General features: G+C 36.0%; 1 protein-coding gene across 1 annotated transcript in view; it reads left to right on the top strand.

Moving 5' to 3' along the window:
* The first annotated feature begins 2,414 nt into the window (after positions 1-2,414).
* Positions 2,415-15,013, top strand: part of LOC101123042 (UDP-glucuronosyltransferase 2C1-like) — a 66,727-nt gene continuing 54,128 nt past the window's right edge. Inside the window, exon 1 of the mRNA XM_042251481.2 lies at positions 2,415-2,799. Within this exon, the coding sequence (XP_042107415.1) occupies positions 2,415-2,799 (385 nt within the window). The remainder of the gene's footprint in view (positions 2,800-15,013) is intronic.

The raw sequence follows: 15,013 nt of genomic DNA, 5'->3' as shown, positions 1-15,013 counted from the left end.
CAAAATTTCTCTATGGAATGTGAGTTGCATGTGTGCAGGATTTGAAGCAGTGAGACCATAAGGGTTCTGTAGTAATTCCAGATTAGATATATAAATGACTATAATGGTGAAGTCTACAAATGTAAATAGATTGACTTATAATTTTGGAGTAGAATGTATAGAAATAGTAAAGAGTTGGATAATTACATGATTATATTTTTGTTAAGAAACAACTATTCTTATGACAATGGTATAATTATATATTTCTATTGTTTAATTACTTGAGGAAAATAAACTTTTTAAGCAAATGTCCCTAAATATCATTGGATTCATTTCTACAGAGTGTAGTGAGTTCAAGTTGCAAAATTTCAAGCAAAAAAAAATGGAATTTTACATTATAAAAATTACATTAGAACAAGAAGGCAAAGATAATGCAATTAGATTTGCTGGATAGAAGGATAATATTATCAAGTTATGTTCTTCATGACTTCCTTTCTTCACTCTATTAATAAAGTATCTCGTCTCAACATAACATTAGTCTGATGAGAACCAGAGCTTAAATAAGCTGAACTAATAGTGAAAAGATATATTTCTCTGTTTCTCTTAAAGACAAATGTGATTTAGCAGGAGAGCACTGAATTCAGCATCAGAACATTTGGATCTAAATCTCTCTGCCTTAACGTCTCAAAGTATGCATAGTCACTCCATCTGGCAGTAAGTGATGGCCTCATTCTTATCTGAATATTTAGCAGATTTATCAGTAAGAAAAACACTACAGAGACTATCCTGTTCAAACAAACATTCAAATAAAAGCAGAGAAAAATATCCAAAATATATATAAAAAAAATTCTCAGTTCAGTTCAGTTACTCAGTTGTGTCCAACTCTTAGTGACCCCATGGACTGCAGCATGCCAGGCTTCCTTGTCCATCACCAACTCCCAGAGCTTGCTCAAACTCATGTCCAGTGAGTCGGTGAGGCCATCCAATCATTTCATCCTTTGTTGTCCCCTTCTCCCTTCGCCTTCAGTCTGTCACAGCATCAGGGTCTTTTCCAGTGATTCAGTTCTTTGCATCTGGTAGTCAAAGTATTGGAGTTTCAGCTTGAGCATCAGTCCTTTCAATGAACATTCAGGACTGATTTCCTTTAGGATGGACTGGTTGGATCTTCTTGCAGTCCAAGGGATTCTCAAGAGTATTCTTCAACATCACAGTTCAAAAGCATCAATTCTTCAGCACTCAGCCTTCTTTATAGTCCAACTCTCACATTCATACATGACTACTGGAAAAACCATAGCTTTGATTAGATGGACCTTTGTTGTCTAAAATAATGTTGACCAAAGTATTTTCCCTGCTTTTTAATATACTCTCTATGTTGTCATAGCTTTTCTTCCAAGGAGCAATTGTCTTTTAATTTCATGGCAGCAGTTACCATCTTCAGTGATTTTGGAGCCCCTCAAAATAAAGTCTCTTCCTATTTCCATTATTTCCCCATCTATTCACCATTTATTTATTTATTTGCCAAAAAAAATCTAGTCTTCATTGAATACACATGAGATGATGATGGATTTTCTTAACATTATTTAGAAATTATTATGAATTTATGTTTAACTTCACATTCCTTTTATTTTTTTGATATCAACTAAAGACTCATTGGAAAAGACCTTGATGCTGGAAAAGATTGAGGGCAGGAGGAGAAGGGGATGACAGAGGATGAGATGGTTGGATGGCATCATCAACTCGATGGACATGGGTTTGGGTGGATTCCGGGAGTTGGTGATGGACAGGGAGGCTTGGCGTGCTGCTATTCATGGGGTCGCAAAGAGTCGGACACTACTGAGCGACTGAACTGAACTGAACTAAGTTTGGAAACTCTCATTTAGAGGGGTTTCTTTGTAACTCATTTTATTGACTTTATTGATAGTTTTCTTTCCATCAAAACAGTTGTATTTCCTTTTAATCTTTAATGCAAAGTACACAACTCAAAGTTTAGCCCAACCATCCATAAATTGACTGTGAATCTCAGAGAGACCTTTGGATTGTGAGTTTCATGAACTTGATTTAAACCCAGATTTTGTTTGAGCACAGTTAATGTCATGAAAACTGCAAAAGGCTTCTGTGTCCTTTTCATGCTACATTTATCATTCTTTGACCCTGAAAGGAAGGACTACTGGGAAGGTACTTGTATGGCCCATGGATTTTAGTCACTGGATTAATTTAAAAGTTATTCTGGATGAACTCCATTTTCATGGGCATGAGATAACCATCCTGATACCTTCAACAAGTTTTCTGTTTGATCATTCAAGATTCCCTTTAACGTGGAGATTCTTCAACTTCCAATAAGTAGAGAAAGTTTCCTGGAAGAACTCAGTGCTGGTCTCTACACACTTTCTTTTGAACTGCCAAAACTTTCATGATGGGACAGGCAAGTAAAACTGATGAAAATGATCAAAAATTTTTTAGCAACAGCCAAAAGAGTATGTGATAATGCTGTCACAAAGAAGGAACTACTCAGCAGGCTACACACAGCTAAGTTAGATATCTGTATTGCTGACCCTTTAAGCCTTTGTGGAGAATTAGTGGCTGAACTCATCAATATTCCACTTATATATTGTTTGCAGTTTTCCTATGAAAAAGTCATTGAGAGATTGTGTGCTGGGCTTCTTATGCTTCCTTCATATATTCCTGATGTCACATCAAGACTGACAGATAGTATGACTTTTATACAGAGGCTGGAAAAATGGTTATTGTATACCATGAGGGAGGTGATATCTGCACATTATTCATTTCCAGAATGGAATGAGTATTACAGCAAGTTTTTAGGTAAGAGAAATTTGCATGCAATAATGATTCTGATTTCATACGTATAATGTGAGTGTCTATCTGACTGTATGAAAACTTTGAAAAGTTTTAAGTGAGATACGAGATTCTGTTGCTTAACTGTTTTGAGTGAAAATAATAACTTTTTCTTTAATTTTTCCTTTTTTAAGCTTTTGGTTTACTATGCATCACAGAAGAAATATTCTCTTTATTTTCCCATATATCCTGTTTGATGTTACTAATTTTTTCAAGTATCTGGGAAAACTCAAATCTGACAGTGCAAGTTCCATAACCCTGGACTATTTCTCTCTTTTTTTGCTTCTATTTTTATATACCCTGTTTTCTTTCTGATTAATCTTCTCTTTTTTCAAGCTTTTTATTTGCATCCTATCAACACTTGGTTGGCTAATTCCTGGGCTTGGAATGTGGTGAGCGTGAAACTGGAAAATAAATGTATAAATCTTGGTTTCTCTACTCTTGTATCCCTAAAGAGAAACATGGAAGATTTTTCTCTAAAGGACCATGTCTCTAGATGTTGAAATTTATCTCATTGTCATCCTGTTGTTATTGTTCTGTTCATAAATACATTAAAGTCAATTAGTGAGCTTTGATTCCAACAAAAAGATTTTCTCTATTTCAGTAAGTTTGTGTGCCCCTTTGTTTTTCATTTTTCACAATTGATTTTTTAAAGCAGCATTTATTTAATTTATTTAATTGTGCTAAGTATGATTTTGCACAATATAATAATTTTCTTAGAGAAGGCAGTATCCTAGTTGCATTATTTAGTTAGATTTTTAAAAAATATAATTAACATATAATATGGTATTAGTTTCAGGTGTGGATGAAGAAATTAGCCAATAATTAGCCTAAGAAACAAGTGGAAAATTTTATTTAAGCCAATGTGAGGATTATAACCCAGGAGAGAGTCTTTCAGAAAGCTTTGGAGAGCATTTCACCAATTAGAAGTCAGAGAACAGTTATACGTTTTTGAGATAATGGGTTTTACATCAGACTAATATACTGACAGTTTACAGAGGCCAATAAAGTGAGTGGTGGGTCACTGTGACCTCTTGAGAGATTAAGGAAGGAATGCTATCTCCTAAGGAGTTACTTTGCTGGTGCCAGGAGGAAATCGTAATTTTGTTTGTTTTTGTTTTATTGTGAGTAGACATTCCTGTATCTTCTAGGGAGATCTTGGTAATGTACAATGGAGATGCAAAATGTATACTAAAGGGAAGCAGGGTGTTGGCTCAAATGGCAGAGAACTTTTTATGTTAAATTTTTCTTGTCCTGCTTTAAAACTATATTTTTTCATCACAGGTATACAACATAATGATTTTATATTTGTACATATTTTGAAATGATCACTAAGGTAACTTTAGTTAACATTCATCACCACACATAGTTAAAATTCTCTTCTCCTTTGAGATGAGAACTTTAGACATTCTCTTAGCACATTTCAAATATACAATACAGTATTAACAACGATGGGCTTCCCTGTTGGCTCAGTAGTAAAGAATCTGCCTGCCAGTACATTTGATCCCTAGGTTAGGAAGATCTCCTGGAAAAGGAAATGGCAACCCACTTCAGTATTCTTGCCTAAAAAATTCCATGAAGAGAGGAGACTAACAGGCTACACTTCATGGGTGGCAAAAGAGTCAGACAGTACTTAGTGACTAAAAAACAACCACAATTATTAACTATAGTTACCAAGCTGTACATTAGATCCCCAGGACTTCCTTATTTGAAAACTGAAGTTTGTATTTTTTGTCCACCTTTACTTCTGTGTCTATCCTTTATCCCTAGGATATGGCAACCATCAGTCTGTTCTCTGTGACTTTATTTTTCTTTTTTTGTTTCACTTTCTTTTTAGATTTCATATTTAAATAATATCAAACAATAATTGTCTTTCTCTGAGTTACTTTACTTACCATATTTCCTTCAAGTTCCAGTCTTGGTTAAGCAAGTGGCAGATTGTTCCTTTTGCTCATGACTTAATAATTTTTTTTTTATATAACCATATTTTCTTTGTCCGTTCATTTACTGAAAAACAGATTGTTTCCATATTATGTGTATTGTCAATAATGATACAACTGACATGGGAGTGCCTCGTATTAGTTTTATTTTGAAGTTTTTGAGGAACAACCGTAGTGTTTTCCATTGTAGCTTTACCAATTTACATTCCCACTAACAGAGCACAAGGGTTCTCTTTTCTCCACATCCCCACCAGTATAAAATTTGTTCTCTTTTTAATGATAGCTATCCTAATAGGTGGAAGTTGATATCTCGTTGTGGTTTTGAGTTACATTTCTCTAGTAATCAGTGATGTTGAGAACACTTTTATATACTTGTTGACTATTTGAGTATCCTCTTTGGAAAAATGTCTATTCATGTCCTTTGTTCATTCTTTAATTGAATTATTTGGTTTTTCCATTGTTGAATTCTTTGTCTTCCTTACACATTTTATATAGTAACAACAAATGAGATACATGGTTTGTAAGTGTTTTCTCTCATTTCATAGGTTGCTTTTTCATCTTGTTAATCATGTCTTTTGCTGTTCAAAAGCTTTATAATGTGAATTAGTCTGTACTTTTTAATTTTTAATTTTATCACATGATTTTGTTGTCATATTAAAAAAAATCATTGCCAAAATCCATGTCTGAAGGTTTCCCTCTATATTTCCTTCTAAGAATTTTATGGTTTCAGGACTTCCATTTATATTCTTCTTATTCCATTGCAAGTTAATTTTTCTAGTGAAGTAAAATTGGGGACTAATTTCATTATTTTGCATGTAAATATCCAGTTTTTTCAGCAAGAATTATTTAAGACTGTCTTCCTCCTCTGAATATTTTTGGCTGCTTTGTTAAATGTTAGTTGGCCACATATGTATGGGCTTATTTACGGGCTCTTGAGTCTGTTTCATTGATCAGTGGGTCTGCTTTTATGCCAGTATCATATCATTTTGACTGGTATTGCTTAAAATCAGAAACTGTGATGCCTCCATCTTTGTTCTTTTTTATCATGATTGCTTTGACTATTTGAAGTCTTGTAGTTCCACATGAATTTTAAAAGTGTTTTCTTTGTTGCTATTTTTTAACAGAAGTATCAATATCTCTAAAATCCTATCATTACTAAATATTAAGCTTATTCCTAAATAATTAAGTTTTCCTTACACTTGTGATCTCTTGTTTTATGTAGCCACTTCATTTTTCTCAAGATATCTGTTCAAAATTTCCTCTGAGAAGTTATTTCTTCTACAACTCACAAACAATATGCGTGCTTCTACTGAAGTATGCTGCCCAGAAATACGCCACAGATTCAAAAAAGGTATACGACCTAATCAAGGTCAATGTCTTGCATGGAGGCTTTTTCTGGGCACTCTGTGACAGAAACAGGTGCTTATATCTCTAGAATCAACCCTAAAAAATGTGGACAAAACTGCTACAAAGTGAGATTCCAAGCTGCAAAAGGCAAAAGTAGGAAAAGAAAACTGAAAATCTTCTGGTGACATTTTCTGAGTCACGGATCAAGCAGTGACTGATCTACAGCTGGACTGAAGCTATTTGCCTACTTCCGGTTCCAGCAACTTTGTACTCAGTTTTGAAAACTGTTTTATAGTAAGGAACAGTGATAGGATATAACTCTGTCTCTGATTTATTCCTAACTCTTGGCACACTAGAACATTCTTTTGGGGAATATATCGGTAATCTGAGAAAGAATAAGAAAGGCTTGGTAAATAGAAGAAAAACATTTCTTTGACTCTCATAAATTTTAAAATGCTATTACATTTGCTATTCAGAATCCATTGAGGATCTTCACTTTAAAGTATATTTCAAGTATATTTTTCAGATTTTAAAAGGATAACATAAATTATACAATTATAAACTGAATCATGTCACAGATACATTCAAATAATTGAAAAGGAAATGAGTAAGGTGGTATCTGTTTCAAAATATATATTGAGGAAATATTTATAAACATTTTGGGAGAAAAAGAACTGTTAGGTTAGATACAAAAATGGTCAATGTCTAAAGGGGTAACAGAATCATAATTTAATAGATGATTTTTTTAACAGACAGAAATATAACTCAAGTTTTTAACTTCACAGTATCAGAACACAAAAGTCCACAATAAATCAATAATAAATAACAAAACAAAGCATAGGCACACTTTCCTATGCTTTTCTTAAAGGATGTAAATAATTCTTTAATCATTCAATATTCAGCAAATGCTCTAGCATTACATCAAATGTAGCATTGCTTTTGGAAATTCCGAAATGCTTTTCCAGATTTGAGATATTGTCTCACAATCTCCTTATTCAAATAAACTGCTTTTCTATTTCTCCTACAATATCAGATTCATTTCAATAAGATGCATTAAGTGCATGTGTGTGTGCGTGAGTTGCTTCAGTCATGTCTGACTCTGTGGGACTGTAAGGAATGCAGCCTGCTAGGCTGCTCTGTCCATGGCATTCACCAGGCAAGAATACTGAAGGGGGTTGCCAGTGCTTTCCTCCAGGGGATCTTCCTGACCCAGGGATTGAACCCACATCTCTAAACATCTAACCTGTATTGGCAGGTGGGTTCTTTACCACTCTAGATTACTAAGTTAGGAGTGGAGAATTAACAAGAAAAAGATGTCATCTGATAATATGAAGGTTAGTGAAACAATCATATGATCCTGCAATTCTACTCCTAGGTTTAAAAATGATGACATATGTATATAGAAAACATATACATGAATGCTCATATCAGCATTACTCATAGTAGACAAACATGAAAACAGCCCGAACGTTCACCAGCCAGTGAATGAATAAACAAAATGAGGTATATCTCAACAAAAATCTTTCAGCAACAAAAAGTAATGAAGTACCGATACATACTACCATGCAGGTGAACCTTGAAAAACATTATGCTAAGTGAAAGAAGGCAATGAAAGAGACATGACAGTGTATGAATTCATTTATATTAAGGGAAATAAAATTATTTTGGAACAGGCAAGTAAAGAAAAAAATAGGTTACTGGTTTAGAAATGGAGAATGATGGCCAATGGATACAGGATTTCTTTTGTGAGTAATAAGTTTGCTTTTGAATTTAATAGTGGTGTATATGCATGCACATGTGTGCTCAGTCATGTCCCTCTCTTTGTGACCCCATGGACTATAGCTCGCCAGGCTCCTCTTCTATGGAATTTTCCAGTCAAAAATACTGGAGGGGTTTGCCATTTCCTACTCTAGGGGATCTTCCTGACTCAGGGATGGAACCCATATCTGTTGAGTCTCTTGCATTGGCAGCCAGATTCTTTTAGCAATGAGCCAGTGGTGATGTTTTCATAATGTTACAAATGTACTAAAAACTACTCAATTTTTTATTTAAAAAGAATTGTATGGCATATAAAATACATCTCAGTAAAGCTGTCATTAAAATAAAGCATGAGAGAGAAACTTCACACAAAGTGAATAAGATTATACCCCTGGTTAACACCAGTAAGGCTCCAGTATGGGGTCTGTCTTGGATCTGAAACTGGATTTTTAATACCTGTGTCATTAACAGAGTGAGCCCCTAAATTACTGAGATTTGTTTGTGATCTTTTACATAAAAAGATTGTTCTGATCAGATAAAAAATCCTTATATTTTCTGATCAAAACTTCATCACACTTAGAACATCAAGAAAATAATAAAAAAGCTGTGTGGTGAGAAAACAGATAGATATAGGTTCCTCCTATCAGTGATATGGAGCACATATTTCAAAAGGACACCAAACTCTGGGTAAGGTTCTTGCTGCCGCTGCTGCTGCTAAGTCGCTTAAGTCGTGTCCAACTCTGTGTGACCCCATAGACGGCAGCCCACCAGGCTCCCCCATCCCTGGGATTCTCCAGGCAAGAACACTGGAGTGGATTGCCATTTCCTTCTCCAATGCATGAAAGTGAAATGTGAAAGTGAAGCTGCTCAGTTGTGCCGACTCTTAGCAACCCCATGGACTGCAGCCTGCCAGGCTCCTCTGTCCATGGGATTTTCCAGGCAAGAGTACCAGAGTAGGGTGCCATTGCCTTCTTCGGGGTAAGGTTCTTATGCCACAGTAATTAAATATAGTTTAGAAATGAAGCTCTGTTTCCAAACTAAGGAAGATAACTCAATGCAGAGTCACTAATTTGAGTTCATGTTCACTTGGTCTCCACTTCAGTTCAAAAGTCACACTTTGGCAATGTTTATCAGCTAAATATGTCAAAATGGCAAATATTACACCATCAAATTATTATGCAGTGCTCTATCTTCACCAAAGAGAACAAAGTCTTGTGAGACATGAATTATAATTATGTAAAGGAAAGGTCATTACTTTCAAATTTTTATTACAGGATTTTCATTCCTGATAGGATGTATTTAGTTATGGAAGAATAGTACCAAACACCAGAAGAAAAGATGGATAAATTACAAATGCTATTTTTAAAAGATATCAGACACTTTTGGAGCAGTGAGGATGAGATAAATTGGAATTCCAGAAGAGGAGACTACCATAGTAGGTTGAGGACCTCTGGCTGAATGAACAAAAACTAGGAGCACATGCTGATTCTGAGCGTGCAGCTGGGCTCAGGCTTAGCAGAAACAGAAAGAGTCTGTTGGCAGAGAGACGGAAACAGGTTTTGGCTTTATTTCATACCTAAATCCATGTTTAGTTATCATAATCTCAGTATTGTGTACTCTTGAGGGGGAAGGCTTATTGATTTCTCATGGGTTGCATAGAACTAATATTGGTTCTTTAAATATTTTTCTTAGAAAATTCTTTGGCAAAACATGCCCCACTTAACATATGAGACTGCTTTTCCTCTCTTTCATTTTGTCCAGGAAAACCTACCACATTACATAAGATTATGGGAAAAGCTGAAATGTGGTTGATTCAAACTTACTGGGATTGTGAATTTCCATACCCTTACTTACCTAATGTTGAATTTGTTGCAGGACTGCATTGCAAGCCTGCAAATCCCTTGCCTAAGGTAAATTAAATGTGCTTCTTTATACTTCTCTGAGTATTTACCTCCTGGAATGATTTCAAGTCTATCATTTTTAGTATTTGACTCTCAAACTGAAAAACTAGATATGAGTTAATGGGAATTATTCACCTTAGACTATTAATATTATGCTACCCTTAAGTATTTGCCATGTTATCATGGTAATCCTTACTGATGCTTATCAAATATACCAGATATTTGCCAAAAATAATGGTCTTAGCCTCTGAGTTTAGTGGAATTGTCCAATACTCTCTGGGCAATGACAGTGAACTGAAGTTGCATGAATCCCTTCCAGGTCCAGCACTCAACTGTCAGGAGCACTTACCCCAGAGCTCTCTTTTCCTCTGTGATGTCAAAGGGGTGTGTTCCAGAGTGGCTGCTCTGTCTACCTGAGTCCTGATTAAAGAATATAGCAACAGGTGCAGCTCAATAGATGGACATATGACATGAGACAGAAACAATGTGTTGTTTTAGGCTACTGAGATTTTGAAGTTGAAAGTTATTTTGCATAACTTAGTCTAAAAATGGACATAATAAGGATAGTATAATAATTATAGAAAAGAGCAAATAGAGATCTTACTCTGGAAAAGATGGCGGAGGAATAGGACGGGAAGACCACTTTCTCCCTCACAAATTCCTCAAAAGAGCATTTCAATGCCGAGCAAACTCCACAAAACAACTTCTGTAGGCTGGCAGAGGACATCAGGCAACCAGAAAAGCAGACCATTGTCTTTAAAAACAGATTTTCAATTTTTGCTCTTAGGTGTTTGTTGTCAATTTTGTACATTTAAAAACCCAAACATCACTACCCCAGCTTACCTGAGAGCGAGATTACTGGCTTGACCACTCTCTCCTCCTCTGGACTCTCCTTTTTCTCCACCAGGTGGCCTCTGTCTCTTTTCTCCCCCATCTCTCCTCTATCCAACTCTGTGAATCTCTGTGTGTTCCAGACGGTGGGGAACACCTAAGGAACTGGTTACTGGCAGGATTTGTCTCTCTCCTACTCATTCCTCTCTCTGATCCTCCTGGTCACCTCTGTCTACTTCCTCCCTCTCCTCTGCCCCGTATAACTCTGTAAATACCTCTGAGCGGTCCAGACTATAGAGCGCACATAAGGAAGTGACTACTGGCTAGCTTGCTCTCTCCTCTTTTGATCTCACCGCATCTCATTCCAGTTACCTCTAACTACCCCCTCCATCTTCTCTTCTCCTTATAACCCAGTGAACCTCCCTGAGTGTCCCTCAATGTGGAGAAACTTTTCATCTTTAACCGAGATGTTTTATCATCGGTGCTGTATAGATGGAGAAGTCTAGAGGCTACTGTAAAATAAAACTGAAAACCAGAAGCAGGAGGCTTAAATCCAAAGCCTGAAAACATTAGAGAACTCTTGAATTCAGGGAACATTAAGCAATAGGAGCCCATCTAATGCCTTCATACCTACACCGAAACCAAGCTCCACCCAAGGGCCAACAAGTTCCAAAACAAGGCATACCACGCAAATTCTCCAGCAACACAGGAACACTCCCTGAGCTTCAATATACAGGCAGCTCAAAATTATCCCAAAACCTTTGATGTCTCGTAACCCATTACGGGTTACTCCACTGCACTGCAGAGAGAAGAAACCCAGCTCCACCCACCAAAACTCCAACACAAGCCTCCCTAACCAGGAAACCTTGACAAGCCACTGATAGAACCCCACCCAAAATGAGGAAGCTCCATAATAAAGAGAACTCCACAAATTACCAGAATATAAAAAGGCCACCCCAAACGCAGCAATATAACCAAGATGAAGAGACAGAGGAATACTCAGCAGGTAAAGGAACAGGAGAGTTGCCCACCAAACCAAACAAAAGAGGAAGAAGTAGGGAATCTACCGGAGAAGGAATTCCGAATATTGATAGTGAAAATGATCCAAAATCTTGAAATCAAAATGGAATCACAGATAAACAGGCTAGAGACAAAGATTGAGAAGATGCAAGAAAGGTTTAACAAGGACCTAGAAGAAATAAAAAGAGTCAAAATATAATGAATAACGCAATAAATGAGATCAGAAACACTCTGGAGGCAACAAATAGTAGAATAACGGAGGCAGAAGATAGGATTAGTGAAATAGAAGATAGAATGGTAGAAATAAATGAATCAGAGAGGAAACAAGAAAAACGAATTAAAAGAAATGAGGACAATCTCAGAGACCTCCAGGACAATATGAAACGCTCCAACATTCGAATTATAGGAGTCCCAGAAGAAGAAGACAGAAAGAAAGATCATGAGAAAATCCTTGAGGAGATAATAGTTGAAAACTTCCCTAAAATGGGGAAGGAAATAATCACCCAAGTCCAAGAAACACAGAGAGTTCCAAATAGGATAAACCCAAGGCGAAACAACCCAAGACACATATTAATCAAATTAAAAAGATCAAACACAAAGAACAAATATTAAAAGCAGTAAGGGAAAAACAACAAATAACACACAAGGGGATTCCCATAAGGATAACAGCTGATCTTTCAATAGAAACTCTTCAGGCCAGGAGGGAATGGCAAGACATACTTAAAGTGATGAAAGACAATAACCTACAGCCCAGATTACTGTACCCAGCAAGGATCTCATTCAAATACGAAGGAGAAATCAAAAGCTTTACAGACAAGCAAAAGCTGAGAGAATTCAGCACCACCAAACCAGCTCTCCAACAAATTCTAAAGGATATTCTCTAGACAGGAAACACGAAAAGGGTGTATAAACCCAAACCCAAAACAATAAAGTAAATGGTAACGGGATCATACTTATCAATAATTACCTTAAACGTAAATGGGTTGAACGCCCCAACCAAAAGGCAAAGACTGGCCGAATGGATACAAAAACAAGACCCCTCTATATGCTGCTTACAAGAGACCCACCTCAAAACAAGGGACACACACAGACTGAAAGTGAAGGGCTGGAAAAAGATATACCACGCAAATAGAGACCAAAAGAAAGCAGGAGTGGCAATACTCATATCCGATAAAATAGACTTTAAAACAAAGGCTGTGAAAAGAGACAAAGAAGGCCACTACATAATGATCAAAGGAACAATCCAAGAAGAAGATATAACAATTATAAATATATATGCATCCAACATAGGAGCACCGCAATATGTAAGACAAATGCTAACAAGTATGAAAGGGGAAATCAACAATAACACAATAATAGTGGGAGACTTTAACACCCCACTCACACCTATGGACAGATCAACTAAACAGAAAATTAACAAAGAAACGCAAACTTTAAACGATACATTAGATCAGTTAGACTTAATTGATATCTATAGGACATTTCACCCCAAAACAATGAATTTCACCTTTTTTTCAAGTGCTCACGGAACCTTCTCCAGGATAGATCACATCCTGGGCCATAAATCTAAACTTGATAAATTCAAAAAATCAAAATCATTCCAAGCATCTTTTCTGACCATAATGCATTAAGATTAGATCTCAATTACAGGAGAAAAACTATTAAAAATTCCAACATATGGAGGTTGAACAACACACTTCTGAATAACCAACAAATCACAGAAGAAATCAAAAATAAATCAAAATATGCATAGAAACTAATGAAAATGAAAACACAACAACCCAAAACCTGTGGGACACTATAAAAGCAGTGCTAAGAGGAAAGTTCATAGCAATACAGGCATACCTCAAGAAACAAGAAAAAGTCAAATAAATAACCTAACTCTGCAACTAGAGCAACTAGAAAAGGAAGAATTGGAGAACCCCAGAGTTAGTAGAAGGAAAGAAATCTTAAAAATTAGGGCAGAAATACATGCAAAAGAAACAAAAGAGACCATAGCAAAAATCAACAAAGCCAAAAGCTGGTTCTTTGAAAGGATAAATAAAATTGACAAACCATTAGCCAGACTCATCAAGAAGCAAAGAGAGAAAAATCAAATCAATAAAATTGGAAATGAAAATGGAGAGATCACAACAGACAACACAGAAATACAAAGGATCATAAGAGACTACTATCAGCAGTTGTATGCCAATAAAATGGACAACGTGGAAGAAATGGACAAATTCTTAGAAAAGTACAATTTTCCAAAACTGAACCAGGAAGAAATAGAAAATCTTAACAGACCCATCACAAGCACGGAAATTGAAACGGTAATCAGAAATCTTCCAGCAAACAAAAGCCCAGGTCCAGACGGCTTCACAGCTGAATTCTACCAAAAATTTCGAGAAGAGCTAACACCTATCCTACTCCAACTCTTCCAGAAAATTGCAGAGGAAGGTAAACTTCCAAACTCATTCTATGAGGCCACCATCACCCTAATACCAACGCCTGACAAAGATGTCACAAAAAAAGAAAACTACAGGCCAATATCACTAATGAACATAGATGCAAAAATCCTCAACAAAATTCTAGCAATCAGAATCCAACAACACATTAAAAAGATCATACACCATGACCAAGTGGGCTTTATCCCAGGGATGCAAGGATTCTTCAATATCCGCAAATCAATCAATGTAATTCACCACATTAACAAATTGAAAAGTAAAAACCATATGATTATCTCAATAGATGCAGAGAAGGCCTTTGACGAAATTCAACATCCATTTATGATAAAAATTCTCCAGAAAGCAGGAATAGAAGGAACATACCTCAACATAATAAAAGCTATATATGACAAACCCACAGCAAACATTATCCTCAATGGTGAAAATTGAAAGCATTTCCCCTAAATTCAGGAACAAGACAAGGGTGTCCACTTTCACCACTACTATTCAACATAGTTCTGGAAGTTTTGGCCACAGCAATCAGAACAGAAAAAGAAATAAAAGGAATCCAAATTGGAAAAGAAGAAGTAAAACTCTCCCTGTTTGCAGATGACATGATCCTCTACATGGAAAACCCTAAAGACTCCACCAGAACATTACTAGAGCTAATCAATGAATATAGTAAAGTTGCAGGATATAAAATCAACACACAGAAATCCCTTGCATTCCTATACACGAATAATGAGAAAGTAGAAAAAGAAATTAAGGAAACAATTCCATTCACCATTGCAACGAAAAGAATAAAATACTTAGGAATATATCTACCTAAAGAAACTAAAGACCTATATATAGAAAACTATAAAACACTGATGAAAGAAATCAAAGAGGACACTAATAGATGGAGAAATATACCATGTTCATGGATCAGAAGAATCAATATAGTGAAAATGAGGATACTACC

Source organism: Ovis aries, chromosome 6 (assembly GCF_016772045.2).
Source record: "Ovis aries strain OAR_USU_Benz2616 breed Rambouillet chromosome 6, ARS-UI_Ramb_v3.0, whole genome shotgun sequence".
Classification (NCBI taxonomy): Eukaryota; Metazoa; Chordata; class Mammalia; order Artiodactyla; family Bovidae; genus Ovis; species Ovis aries.
Note: the sequence above shows the minus strand (reverse complement) of the source record. Positions and strands in the feature narration are given on the sequence as shown.